Source organism: Mizuhopecten yessoensis, unplaced genomic scaffold, assembly GCF_002113885.1.
Source record: "Mizuhopecten yessoensis strain PY_sf001 unplaced genomic scaffold, ASM211388v2 scaffold715731, whole genome shotgun sequence".
Lineage (NCBI taxonomy): Eukaryota > Metazoa > Mollusca > Bivalvia > Pectinida > Pectinidae > Mizuhopecten > Mizuhopecten yessoensis.
This window is the reverse complement of record NW_018479763.1, coordinates 17,433-32,685: the sequence shown is the minus strand read 5'-3', so window position 1 is coordinate 32,685 and position 15,253 is coordinate 17,433. Positions and strand designations below refer to the sequence as shown.

The 15,253-nt window shown below is 32.2% G+C and overlaps 1 protein-coding gene across 1 annotated transcript in view; it reads left to right on the top strand.

Annotated features, from left to right (window-relative positions):
* Positions 1-2,972: 2,972 nt before the first annotated feature.
* LOC110441220 (multiple epidermal growth factor-like domains protein 11) overlaps positions 2,973-15,253 on the top strand; it is a 29,629-nt gene continuing 17,348 nt past the window's right edge. The window contains exon 1 of the mRNA XM_021484325.1: positions 2,973-3,220. Within this exon, the coding sequence (XP_021340000.1) occupies positions 3,154-3,220 (67 nt within the window). The 5' untranslated portion in view covers positions 2,973-3,153. The remainder of the gene's footprint in view (positions 3,221-15,253) is intronic.

Genomic DNA, 15,253 nt, shown 5'->3' with positions numbered 1-15,253 from the left:
CTTATTCACTACAGTTAGGCTTCATTAAAACTGCATGAGTATAGGAGAAACCCTCGAAACTTTCTGCCTTTCTGTGTTATTTGAAAGCAAATTGAGTCCATAGGCGTTTTTGCGCTATTACCACGGAATATATATACTAAAATGTATCATGTATGAAAAGTTAACAAATCAGAAACAGGTAGATCTGTACCTCCTTCAGGCTTTCGTTATCAATCTTTAGATGCTTTACACAAAGCAAAGATCAAAAACGTCTGAAGGTTGATACTGAGGCGCTAATGCTTAACCGATCTACGTGTTTCTGATTTGTTTACTTTTCACATATGATATTTAAACAAAAATCATATCAAAATGACTGGAATTGTCGCTTAGATTGTCACCTACTCAGTGTTTCTTTATGAGACTGTTTACGGCTAGCTTTATGAGACATACCGTGTCACGTCAGGATGACATCGTAATTTTAACGTCACACTATTAATATGTTTACATGTACATCCATATTAATATTTGCTCTGCATCCTTTCGTTGCATAGCTTTGAGAAGGCAAATGTTATTATGAGACTATACCAATATTTGCTATTGTAGCGTCATCAATCTCTATTGTGATAACGTAAGTAACAATGAAAAGTACGAGACGTTTTCACACCATTCACATCACTGTATCATAAAATATGTTAATAGAAATGTATGCTGCACAAGCAACAATTTAAACACTCTACAGTTATAGTATTCTGTGAAAGCTCAGATTTAATCATTTAATGTTAGCACATTTATGAGTTTCTTAACTTAAAATACATGTAACCATAAGATCATTATGGTTTGTTGTCTGTGTAGTGTTGTTCTTTGGCGTGACCCTTCTCTAGTTTGATATCATGTTTGTTTTAAGTAATACATTTCATATTTTCACGCAAAAGAAACTTTGTCTATTTAAAAAAAATAGAGCATTAAATGATTATTTTGCATGTTCCACATATGAAAAAACAAAACATAAATTCACGCGTGTTTATTTTATCCTTTGAAAGGCTCAATGTCCGTATGTACATATTAATATTATCTGGATTGAAAAAAGAATTGCAAAAGCTATAGCTTTTTTAATTGTTACTTACTCTGTACATGATGTTAAAGTTCTCTATATCTAGCTCTGTAGATATAGCTACAAGTCCATCTGGTACAGTGCTAAAAGCGTGTTTCCCTTCCCCGATATTGTCCTGATCGACGTTGATAAATTTTCTCACACTAATACACCCCCTGATAGGTCCCTTGTACAACTTGGTCAAATTTTTATCATCAGTTTATATATTTTTTCTTCTTTTAACGTCCCCTTTTAACCCCGATACATTTCACCTTTCATGAATAATTATTGTTTTGTGATAGATGTATACATTTCTCACATGGCCGCCCGCCTGGGTAATTTGTGATAGATGTATATATTTCTCACACGGCCGCCCGCCTGGGTAAGTTGTGATAGATGTATATATTTCTCACACGGCCGCCCCCCTGGGTAATTTGTGATAGATGTATATATTTCTCCCACGGCCGCCCGCCTGGGTAATTTGATATAGATGTATACATTTCTCACACGGCCGCCCGCCTGGGTATTTTGTGATAGATGTATACATTTCTCACACGGCCGCCAGCCTGGGTAATTTGTGATAGCTGTATACATTTCTCACACGGCCGCCCGCCTGGGTAATTTGTGATAGCTGTATACATTTCTCACACGACCGCCCGCTTGGGTAATTTGTGATAGATGTATACATTTTTCACACGGCCGCCCGCCTGGGTAATTTGAGATAGATGTATACATTTCTCACACGGCCGCCCGCCTGGGTAATTTGTGATAGATGTATACATTTCTCACACGGCCGCCCGCCCGCCTGGGTAATTTGTCCAGGATGTTGAAACAGTTACTGCTTGCAGTGGGTTTTTTTTGTTAGCATATACTAACACAACTATTTAATTACTTTATACTCTTAATTGTATAAAATGTGGAAATATAACTTTTTAATCCTGTTTATGTAAATATCAATTACCATATTTCGATTCTCAATGTAAGCAAACAATTAATATACATGTACATGTGCCTTTGTCTTAATCTTCAGTATTGCGTTGCAATAACATTAGGACCAGTCATAACAAACAAGGCATCACAGTTATTCATTAAACCTACATTAAGTGTAAGGTAAGTGTATGGTTGGACTTCTACCAGTTAACATAACTGTTTGTTTCTTTCTGTTTTCCTTCATGTTTCCCTATTTTAATAATCAATTTTTAATGTTTTTAATGTTTTAAGTTATAAGCCATGTACATGTTCAAATATTGTTTTATTTATATAAAGTTGTATTTAACTGGGTATCAGTTTCTGAAATATAGATATACATATCTACAGATTATATAATATGATACAATACATAAATGTGTGTATACGTGTTGGTTTGTGTGATAAGCTGGTCTCCAGTATTTGCTGAGCTGTGGAATTAAAGGGAAATGAAAACAATAACATGTTAAATGCACACACATACACACAATCTTATGAACCTGTAGCATCTTTAATGTCAAGTTTCCATTAGAAAGTATGTACATATAGACGACCGATTGATATATAAACAATCAGTATAAGACAAATAAATACTAATGATAGAGAAAGAAGAAAGCGTTTGTTCTTATTTGGAGAGAGAGAGAGAGAGAGAGAGAGAGAGAGAGAGAGAGAGAGAGAGAGAGAGAGAGAGAGAGAGAGAGAGAGAGAGAGAGAGAGAGAGAGAGAGAGAGAGAGAGAGAGAGAGAGAGAGAGAGAGAGAGAGAGAGAGAGAGAGAGAGAGAGAGAGAGAGAGAGAGAGAGAGAGAGAGAGAGAGAGAGAGAGAGAGAGAGAGAGAGAGAGAGAGAGAGAGATTAGCTAAGATTTATTTTTCATATGTGGTGTGACTCGCAGGAAATGTGACGTTAGCGGATGTTTTAATTGTCGGATGTACGCTAATACATAGAAGGATCTAAAATGATGGGAGTGAAATATACCGAGAAGGTGGGGCACGTCATACGGGTCTTTACAAGTTAGTGGAAGTGAAATATACCGACATTACTTCTTGGTGGCCATCGAGGCTGGCGTTTCACATGTTGTACAACCATTATTTCTTACACGGCATCTGACCTCCTCCCTGATGGAGGGAGTGACTATCGTCCTGATCGGCATAGTTCTGACCCTCGGACAGCCCGGACTCTCCCTATGTGAGTATTAAAGTCAAGTGATTAAAAACATAGTGCGATACGTGCCGGTCACGTCGATACGTATGTCCCGTGGACCAACTGTAATAACCAGACAATGGATTTCTGTCTTGTTAAAATACAGATACAAAATAAGTAGTTAGGCAAAGTAATACTTATAGTCGTTATTTTGAACGATACATTGTCCGAAAATATCAGTATGTTGCTGTTTGTATACTGTCATCAGTCCGGTTTAAACTAGTTGTACTCATTTTTACACTATTTTATCACAATGGTAATACGACTTATTAGTTTTGCGTGTGTGTATGTGTGAGGTGACTGGATCAATTTGAAATGAAATCGAAAACGAAGCAGAAACGCAAGTATTAAACTCAATGATGTAAGGTCAACCCTTGTCGAAATTGTCTAGCAACATGAACAAAACTTCAAGGTTGACAACCTTGAGCTACTGAACATACCTGAGTTATTACAAAGATGATTGACTGAATTAATGCAATGATAATTTCTTTTAAAAAAACACTCTTGGCATTTTCGTTGCTGAAACATTTTGTTATACCGGTGGGTTTTATAACCCCGAGTAGTTATTGATCCTTGTTATAACCCCTAATGCATAAACGTGTCTTAACACATCGAAATAACATTAAGCATATACATTTGTACTTCCTGCATTAACTGCGAAGGTGTATTATACCTTAATTAATTCAGTAACACATGCTATAATGGGGGCGCCTATTGTAGCACAAATGAATCACATTTTCATGTAAACGAATCTAACAAAATGTATATAATCCAAATATCAAAATAGGTACCACATATGCGAATCGACTGATTTTGGCCCCCTGTGGAATATGGAGTGGGTTGTTGTTTCTTCCTGTTTCTCTGTTTATGAAACATTAAAGAAACCAAGGATGAACCTGCTGTATCCAACTGCAATTATATCGTAAAAGGCTACTTATGTGGTAAAAGGCTACTTATGTGGTAAAAGGCTACTTATATCGTAAAAGGCTACTTATGTGGTAAAGGCTACTTATGTGTTAAAAGGCTATTTATGTGGTAAAAGGCTACTTATGTGGTAAAAGGCTATTTATGTGGTAATAGACTAAAAGGCTACTTATGTTGTGTGGTAAAAGGCTACTTATGGGGGATACTCTGCAGAATCGGAGGTTTTCTTCTGTGTCTTATACGGAGAGAATACATACTAGTGTCGTGTTTGGTTGATCAATTTTTGTCAGCAACCCAGATTTATTTGAAAGATTGTAAACATATCCGTGTACTTATAATAAGTGTTAGTTACGTTTATGATGTTACCATGGCAACCTTCATTATCAAAATATGAAGAAGTGCGCATTTAATGTTGGTGTTTAGTTTTGAAGATAGATACAACGGGGTAAAATATTAATAAGAGCGTAGCTGTCGAGCGCTTAAGGCTCTTTAATGGTAACACATGCGTGCGTTAATAAAGTTGCTTCCCTTGCTAAACATTATTTGCCTTTTTTCCGTCCGGAAAAGTCGTCTAGTGGGAAAACCGGTAGCATACCCTTGAACCAAGGACACATATGTTTTAACACATACACCGACATCTACATTTACTGAAAAATTCTTCACAGTTTTTGATTACTGTTTTATTTAGATAAAATATCAAACGAAAAACGAAGTACATATATTAGTTTTCATTGTTCATAACTCTCTATTTATCAAATGTCCATCACACCCCGTGCTGTAAATTCTTCCTCCTGTTAAACCCGTGCTTTCTGGTATTTACGTTTCCACTAGTTCGTATACATAAGGAAAGACCAAGCACATGGTGTTGCTACTCATATTATCGACCTTTTGTCAGAGTCAGATATACATAGAGAATGCGAATTTTGTAGATTTGGGAGAGGAGGAGGAGGTTTGGTTTGGTTTTATCTTGTTTATCGTCCTATTTACAGCTAAGGTCATTAGAGGATGTGCATCCATGTGTGTGATGTATGCGTGCACGTGCGTATGTGTGCTGTAGTCAGGGTATGTTGGTGTTATTGCCTCGCTGTGATAGCGCGATTCGGATGCCGACTTTATAGTGCTATCTCGCTGAGATACCATGCCGAAGGCACCCAGCTCAGCATTCCGCCCGGTCACATTATATTGACAACGGGTGAACCAGTTGTTGCCATTACCCTTAATTCTCAACGTTACGCAGGGATTAGCAACTACCATTTTAAAGGACGTTCGTATGTCCCGGCCTGGGGACAACATTGCCTTTCTCACAAACTGGGCAAACGCTCAACATTACAGCCAAAAGAGAGGTATTGCTAAGCAAGACGATAGGGAATAAAAGGTAGTTAGAAATAGAAATAATTAGAAGGGTCCCGAATATTGAAATGGGTGCCGCAGATTTATAATGGGCACAAAAGCAAATCCTCAATACTGCAGGGACTCACACATTAGTCGCCTCTTACGATAAATGCAGTAGGTGACAGCAGGTGTATTCGTTTCTCCATCTCTGATCTATTGCTGAGTATGCATATATATAATTTCGGCTTCTTGTTCCGAAATGGAGAATCTCCAGAAAAAGTAAATGCAAGTTGAAAGGCAAGAATTAATTAAGTTCACGATAAAGCTTTATTCTTTATTTAATAGAGTTATACGTTCAGAAGATATTTCAGTTTACGGAGGACACCTAATAGTTTAACAACTTTTGTTTACATATATTGTCAATGTGATATTTCCGCTCACATATATCATTGATACATATTTTCAGTCATCTTAGTCAATACTTGTATTATTAAAGTTAATTTCCATGTGTGATTCAATTCAGTATCAGAAATAAGTAAAGCCTTTGTTTTTGGAGGATTAAATTTAACCAACCACTGCCAACAAATTTATATTTACGAGATCATTATTTATTGATTGTTTAATTACTTGTTGGGATAAAAGAGAAGTGTCATAGGAAAACCGTTTTGTTAGACTTTCTAAATTGTCTGTTATATCATTAATATAAAGTATAAATAATAAGGGGTTAAGAACCAATCCGAAGGGCTTATTTCCAATAAAAGTCTTGTTTAGATCTGTTACTTACATAATTCATTAACCAATCTTATAACTTTCCTGGTACTCCATAGCTAGCTTCTTTCACTTCCAGTCCTCTATGCCACACTCGATTAAATGCCTTAGAACTATCACACAGAACTATACAAGTGGGCTGCTTTTTTCAAGATTGTCACAAATATTATGGTATATTTTAATAGACTGGTGTACGATAGAATGACATGGCTGACAATCTGACTGATATTTACGTATAAGAGAATTATCTAAAAGGAAGCTATGTTATATTTAGTGACTAGTCTGTCAAAACCTTTAGCAATGGTGCTTAGACGTGCAATAGGTTAATTAATTTGAATAATCTTGTTTATCACTTTTTTTTAAAACATGACATCACTAGAGCATGTTTCCTTTGTCTGGGGAAAGAACTAGTTTCCAAAGAGGAACGAAAAATTAATAACAGAGGACAAGCTACTGTGTTACTAATGATATATTTTCCTACAGCTTTACCCATTTTTATAGTCTTAAGAAGGTCGATAAGAAGGTCGATAATGACATTAATATTAAAATGGGGAAAGGTTTTATATAAGTTGGACAAATTGTGCCCAACTATTTTTTCCTTATAACAAAAATTCTGTAAAAATATGTTAAAATCAAATTAATTAAAATGCATACCTGACATGTTGGAGTCAGTTCTGGAATCTATGACAAGTACGCCGATGTCAGTATCGTCAATAGTGGAAATAAAAACAAATTATTTAGTCGTTAAAGATTCATTTCTAGTCGCACTCCGTATACGTGGTATAATGTTAGATGTGTCAGTTGGTTTATTTAACCTACAGACAAGTTTCCAAAAGTTTCTAGGATTTGTTTTGCAAATATTATCTAAAAGGCAGTTTATGTCCGCATAAAGTTTATCTTGTCCTTTCAAAGTTTGTTAACATTGCTTTGCTGATTCCTAAAATTGTTAAAATTATTAGGAATGCGATTGGGTTTACATTTTTTTTTTTAAATCTGTTTCTTTTCCTTATTTCTCGTTTCATGTAGGAGTTGAACCAAGGTTTGCAATTATGCCTTATTGTAACTAATATTGTAGGAATACATAAGGTCTTATTGTAACTAATATTGTAGGAATACATAAGGTCTTATTGTAGCTAATGTTGTAGGAATACATAAGGTCTCATTATAACAAATGTTGTAGGAATACATAAGGTATTATTGTAACTAATGTTGTAGGAATACATAAGGCCTTATTGTAACTAATATTGTAGGAATACATAAGGTCTTATTATAACAAATGTTGTAGGAATACATAAGGTATTATTGTAACTAATGTTGTAGGAATACATAAGGTCTTATTATAACAAATGTTGTAGGAATACATAAGGGATTATTGTAACTAATGTTGTAGGAATACATAAGGTCTTATTATAACAAATGTTGTAGGAATACATAAGGTCTTATTGTAACTAATGTTGTAGGAATACATAAGGTCTTATTGTAACTAATGTTGTAGGAATACATAAGGTCTTATTGTAACTAATGTTGTAGGAATACATAAGGTCTTATTGTAACTAATGTTGTAGGAATACATAAGGTCTTATTGTAACTAATGTTGTAGGAATACATAAGGTCTTATTGTAACTAATGTTGTAGGAATACATAAGGTCTTATTGTAACTAATGTTGTAGGAATACATAAGGTCTTATTGTAACTAATGTTGTAGGAATACATAAGGTCTTATTGTAACTAATGTTGTAGGAATACATAAGGTCTTATTGTAACTAATGTTGTAGGAATACATAAGGTCTTATTGTAACTAATGTTGTAGGAATACATAAGGTCTTATTGTAACTAATGTTGTAGCAATACATAAGGTCTTATTGTAACTAATGTTGTAAAAATACATGTGGTCTTATTGTAACAAATGTTGTAGGTATACATTATGCCTTATTGTAACTAATTATGTAGGAATACATAAGGTCTTATTGTGACTAATATTGAAGGAATACATAAGCTCTTATTGTAAGTAATTATGTAGAAATACATAAGGTCTTATTGTAACTAATATTGAAGGAATACATTAGCTCTTATTGTAACTAATGTTGTAAAAATACATGTGGTCTTATTGTAACAAATGTTGTACGTATACATTATGCCTTATTGTAATTAATTATGTAGGAATGCTTTAGGTCTTACTGTATCTAATTATGTAGGAATACATAAGGGCTTATTGTAACTAATGTTGTAGCAATACATAAGGTCTTATTGTAACTAATGGTGTAAAAATACATGTGGTCTTATTGTAACAAATGTTGTAGGATACATTATGCCTTATTGTAACTAATGTTGTAGGTATACATTATGCCTTATTGTAATTAATTATGTAGGAATACTTTAGGTCTTACTGTAACTAATTATGTAGGAATACATAAGGTCTTATTGTAACTAATTTTGTAGGAATACATTATGCCTTATTGTAACTAATTTTGTAGGAATACATTATGCCTTATTGTAACTAATTTTGTAGGAATACATTATGCCTTATTGTAACTAATTTTGTAGGAATACATTATGCCTTATTGTAACTAATTTTGTAGGAATACATTATGCCTTATTGTAACTAATGTTGTAGGAATACATTATGCCTTATTGTAACTAATTTTGTAGGAATACATTATGCCTTATTGTAACTAGTGTTGTAGGAAATATTATGCCTCATTGTAACTAATTATGCAGGAATACATAAGGTCTTATTATAACAAATGTTGTAGGTATACCTTATGCTTTATTGTTACTAATTATGTAGGAATACATAAGGTCTTAATGTAACTAATATTGAAGGAATACATTAGCTCTTATTGTAACTAATTATGTAGGATTACATAAGGTCTTATTGTAACTAATGTTGTAGGAATACACAATGCCTCATTGTTACTGATTATGTAGGAATACATAAGGTCTTATTGTAACTAATGTTGTAGGAATACATTATGCCTTATTGTAACTAATGTTGTAGCAATACATAAGGTCTTATTGTAACTAATGTTGTAGGTATACATTATGCCTTATTGTAACTAATGTTGTAGCAATACATAAGCTCTTATTGTAACTAATGTTGTAGGTATACATTATGCCTTATTGTAACTAATGTTGTAGCAATACATAAGGTCTTATTGTAACTAATGTTGTAGGTATACATTATGCCTTATTGTAACTAATGTTGTAGCAATACATAAGCTCTTATTGTAACTAATGTTGTAGGTATACATTATGCCTTATTGTAACTAATGTTGTAGCAATACATAAGGTCTTATTGTAACTAATGTTGTAGGAATACATAAGGTCTTATTGTAACTAATGTTGTAGGAATACATAATGCCTTATTGTAACTAATGTTGTAGCAATACATAAGGTCTTATTGTAACTAATGTTGTAGGAATACATAAGGTCTTATTGTGACTAATGTTGTAGCAATACATAAAGTCTTATTGTAACTAATTATGTAGGAATACTTTAGGTCTTATTGTAACTACATTTGTAATTATGTAGGAATACATAAGGTCTTATTGTTACTAATTATGTAGGAATACATAAGGTCTTATTGTAACTAATATTGTAGGAATACATAAGGTCTTATTGTAACTAATGTTGTAGGAATACATGTGGTCTTATTGTAACTAATGTTGTAGGCATACATTATGCCTTATTGTAACTAATGTTGTAGGAAAACATGAGGTCTTATTGTTACTAATATTGTAGGAATAAATTAGGTATTATTTTCACTAATGTTGTTTGAATAAATTAGGTCTTATTGTAACTAATATTGATGGAATACATAAGGTCTTATTGTAATTAATGTTGTAGGAATACATGTGGTCTTATTGTAACTAATGTTGTAGGTATACATTATGCCTTATTGTAACTAATGTTGTAGGAAAACATGAGGTCTGATTATAACAAATGTTGTAGGAATACATTATGCCTTATTGTAACTAATGTTGTAGGAATACATTATGCCTTATTGTAACTAATGTTGTAGGAATACATGAGGTCTTATTGTAACTAATGTTGTAGGCATACATTATGCCTTATTGTAACTAATGTTGTAGGAAAACATGAGGTCTTATTATAACAAATGTTGTAGGAATACATTATGCCTTATTGTAACTAATGTTGTAGGAATACATTATGCCTTATTGTAACTAATGTTGTAGGAATACATGATGCCTTATTGTAACTAATTTTGTAGGAAAACATGTGGTCTTATTATAACAAATGTTGTAGGAATACATTATGCCTTATTGTAACTAATGTTATAGGTATACATTATGCCTTATTGTAACTAATGTTGTAGGAATACATGAGGTCTTATTATAACAAATGTTGTAGGAATACATTATGCCTTATTGTAACTAATGTTATAGGTATACATTATGCCTTATTGTAACTAATTATGCAGGAATACATAAGGTCTTATTATAACAAATGTTGTAGGTATACCTTATGCTTTATTATTACTAATTATGTAGGAATACATAAGGTCTTAATGTAACTAATATTGAAGGAATACATTAGCTCTTATTGTAACTAATTATGTAGGAATACATAAGGTCTTATTGTAACTAATGTTGTAGGAATACACAATGCCTCATTGTTACTGATTATGTAGGAATACATAAGGTCTTATTGTAACTAATGTTGTAGGAATACATTATGCCTTATTGTAACTAATGTTGTAGCAATACATAAGGTCTTATTGTAACTAATGTTGTAGGTATACATTATGCCTTATTGTAACTAATGTTGTAGCAATACATAAGCTCTTATTGTAACTAATGTTGTAGGTATACATTATGCCTTATTGTAACTAATGTTGTAGCAATACATAAGGTCTTATTGTAACTAATGTTGTAGGAATACATAAGGTCTTATTGTAACTAATGTTGTAGGAATACATAAGGTCTTATTGTGACTAATGTTGTAGCAATACATAAAGTCTTATTGTAACTAATTATGTAGGAATACTTTAGGTCTTATTGTAACTACATTTGTAATTATGTAGGAATACATAAGGTCTTATTGTTACTAATTATGTAGGAATACATAAGGTCTTATTGTAACTAATATTGTAGGAATACATAAGGTCTTATTGTAACTAATGTTGTAGGAATACATAAGGTCTTATTGTAACTAATGTTGTAGGAATACATAAGGTCTTATTGTAACTAATGTTGTAGGAATACATAAGGTCTTATTGTAACTAATGTTGTAGGAATACATAAGGTCTTATTGTAACTAATGTTGTAGGAATACATAAGGTCTTATTGTAACTAATGTTGTAGGAATACATAAGGTCTTATTGTAACTAATGTTGTAGGAATACATAAGGTCTTATTGTAACTAATGTTGTAGGAATACATAAGGTCTTATTGTAACTAATGTTGTAGGAATACATAAGGTCTTATTGTAACTAATGTTGTAGGAATACATAAGGTCTTATTGTAACTAATGTTGTAGGAATACATAAGGTCTTATTGTAACTAATGTTGTAGGAATACATAAGGTCTTATTGTAACTAATGTTGTAGGAATACATAAGGTCTTATTGTAACTAATGTTGTAGGAATACATAAGGTCTTATTGTAACTAATGTTGTAGGAATACATAAGGTCTTATTGTAACTAATGTTGTAGGAATACATAAGGTCTTATTGTAACTAATGTTGTAGGAATACATAAGGTCTTATTGTAACTAATGTTGTAGGAATACATAAGGTCTTATTGTAACTAATGTTGTAGGAATACATAAGGTCTTATTGTAACTAATGTTGTAGGAATACATAAGGTCTTATTGTAACTAATGTTGTAGGAATACATAAGGTCTTATTGTAACTAATGTTGTAGGAATACATAAGGTCTTATTGTAACTAATGTTGTAGGAATACATAAGGTCTTATTGTAACTAATGTTGTAGGAATACATAAGGTCTTATTGTAACTAATGTTGTAGGAATACATAAGGTCTTATTGTAACTAATGTTGTAGCAATACATAAGGTCTTATTGTAACTAATGTTGTAGGAATACATGTGGTCTTATTGTAACTAATGTTGTAGGAATACATAAGGTCTTATTGTAACTAATGTTGTAGCAATACATAAGGTCTTATTGTAACTAATGTTGTAGGAATACATAAGGTCTTATTGTAACTAATGTTGTAGCAATACATAAGGTCTTATTGTAACTAATGTTGTAAAAATACATGTGGTCTTATTGTAACAAATGTTGTAGGTATACATTATGCCTTATTGTAACTAATTATGTAGGAATACATAAGGTCTTATTGTGACTAATATTGAAGGAATACATAAGCTCTTATTGTAAGTAATTATGTAGAAATACATAAGGTCTTATTGTAACTAATATTGAAGGAATACATTAGCTCTTATTGTAACTAATTATGTAGGAATAAATTAGGTCTTATTGTAAATAATGTTGTAGGAATACATGTGGTCTTATTGTAACTAATGTTGTAGGTATACATTAGCTCTTATTGTAACTAATTATGTAGGAATAAATTAGGTCTTATTGTAAATAATGTTGTAGGAATACATGTGGTCTTATTGTAACTAATGTTGTAGGAATACATTAGCTCTTATTGTAACTAATTATGTAGGAATAAATTAGGTCTTATTGTAAATAATGTTGTAGGAATACATGTGGTCTTATTGTAACAAATGTTGTAGGTATACATTATGCCTTATTGTAACTAATTATGTAGGAATACATAAGGTCTTATTGTAACTAATGTTGTAGGTATACATTATGCCTTATTGTAATTAATTATGTAGGAATACTTTAGGTCTTACTGTAACTAATTATGTAGGAATACATAAGGTCTTATTGTAACTAATTTTGTAGGAATACATTATGCCTTATTGTAACTAATTTTGTAGGAATACATTATGCCTTATTGTAACTAATGTTGTAGGAATACATTATGCCTTATTGTAACTTATGTTATAGGTATACATTATGCCTTATTGTAACTTATGTTGTAGGAATACATTATGCCTTATTGTAACTAATGTTACAGGTATACATTATGCCTTATTGTAACTAATGTTGTAGGAATACATTATGGCTTATTGTAACTAATGTTATAGCAATACATTATGCCTTATTGTAACTAATGTTGTAGCAATACATAAGGTCTTATTGTAACTTATATTGTAGGAATAAATTATGCCTTATTGTAACCAGTGTTGTAGGAATACATTATGCCTTATAGTAACTAATATTGTAGGAATAAATTATGCCTTATTGTAACTGATGTTTTAGCAATACATAAGGTCTTATTGTAACTAATGTTGTAGAAATAAATTATGCCTTATTGTAACTAATGTTGTAGGAATACATAAGGTCTTATTGTAACTTATTTTGTAGGAATACATAAGGTCTTATTGTAACTAATGTTGTAGCAATACATAAGGTCTTATTGTAACTAATTTTGTAGGAATAAATTATGCCTTATTGTAACTTATGTTGTAGGTATACATAAGGTCTTATTGTGACTAATGTTGTAGGTATACATTCTATTTATAAATATATCTAGATGTGAAAGATGTCACACATGTCGTCCAGGGAATGCATTCTTACATGTAACAAAATATCGGTCCAGTCATTTACTACAAGTGAATTGTTAAACAGTCCGTAATCTGCGTTCCTATAACATTAACGTTTGATCCAGTCAGTAACTACAAGTAAATTGTTACAACAAAGAAATTGTTAAACAGTCCGTAATCTGCGTTACATTAACATAAACGTTTGATCCAGTCAGTTGCTACAAGTAAATCATTAAAAAGTCCGTAATCTGCGTTTATATAACATAAAAGTTTGGTCCAGTCAGTTGCTACAAGTAAATTGAAGCATTACGTGTGCGAACATGTTTATTCACGTTACAGATGAATTCTGTAAAAGACTTCACCAGACAATGGGATAAACAAAGACATGTTGAGTTTCAAACAATAAGAATAAGCAGCATACAATTTAAAATTGAAATTAAATTATTTCTTGACCTCGATATCCAATTCACGTTCAACGTATGTCATGATAAGTGTGTGTTGGTGACGATATACTAGCTGATCGTGCCTCTGTATGGCAACCTGTTTTATATACTGGTCAGTGATAAGGTATGATCCAAAGGTGGAGGGACAGTGCGATCTCGCAGCTCTAGGAAAAACTCGTGGACACAGTAAAATAGAACTCACACAACATTGTCATTTAAATATTAGAAAAGTTACCTTACCCAAAGAATAAATGATATCTGGAATATTTAACAGTCTCCCACAAGAGGTTATTTCATCTCGCAACGTATTTGACTTTGAGAATTCTGGAAAGATCTTGAGTTGAAGTACGATCATACAGCACCTTTTTTATAGACTTATTTTATGTTTACCACATTGTATTTTAAATCATATTGATGTGGATATAGAGGCAGCAATGCCTTCGTCAGTATACGATCCTATTAAATCTTATCAAAGTTTACGGTCCTGCCTCATGTGTAATTGATTCGGACATTTCACAAAAATACTTACATTACGAGAGCTTTCTTTACTCAGAAATGCAAACAATGATATATCTATAGTTGTGAACTATTTTAGAGCTTATTGTATATAAAACAAAGCAAAGGGCAGAGTGAAATACTAAGGTAATAATTATTACATTACACTTGATACTATCTTTGTTTGTTGCGTTCGGCGGCAAGATTTTCCTTTTAACTGTCCGTATTATCATGGGACAAATTGAATCCCTCTCATTGCCGACTTTTCCCCCATATCGAGATTTATTCGAGAAGGAGCTTTTCAGGGCAGATAACAAAGGCCTTTCCAAGTCCTCAAATTTCTTGTTTACACATATTAAGTGGCGTTTTCAAAGCAACAAATTAAATATGCTCTTGAATTTGAAAACACTGATAGTATATACTCCTCTACAATCAAGACCATGACGGTCGATC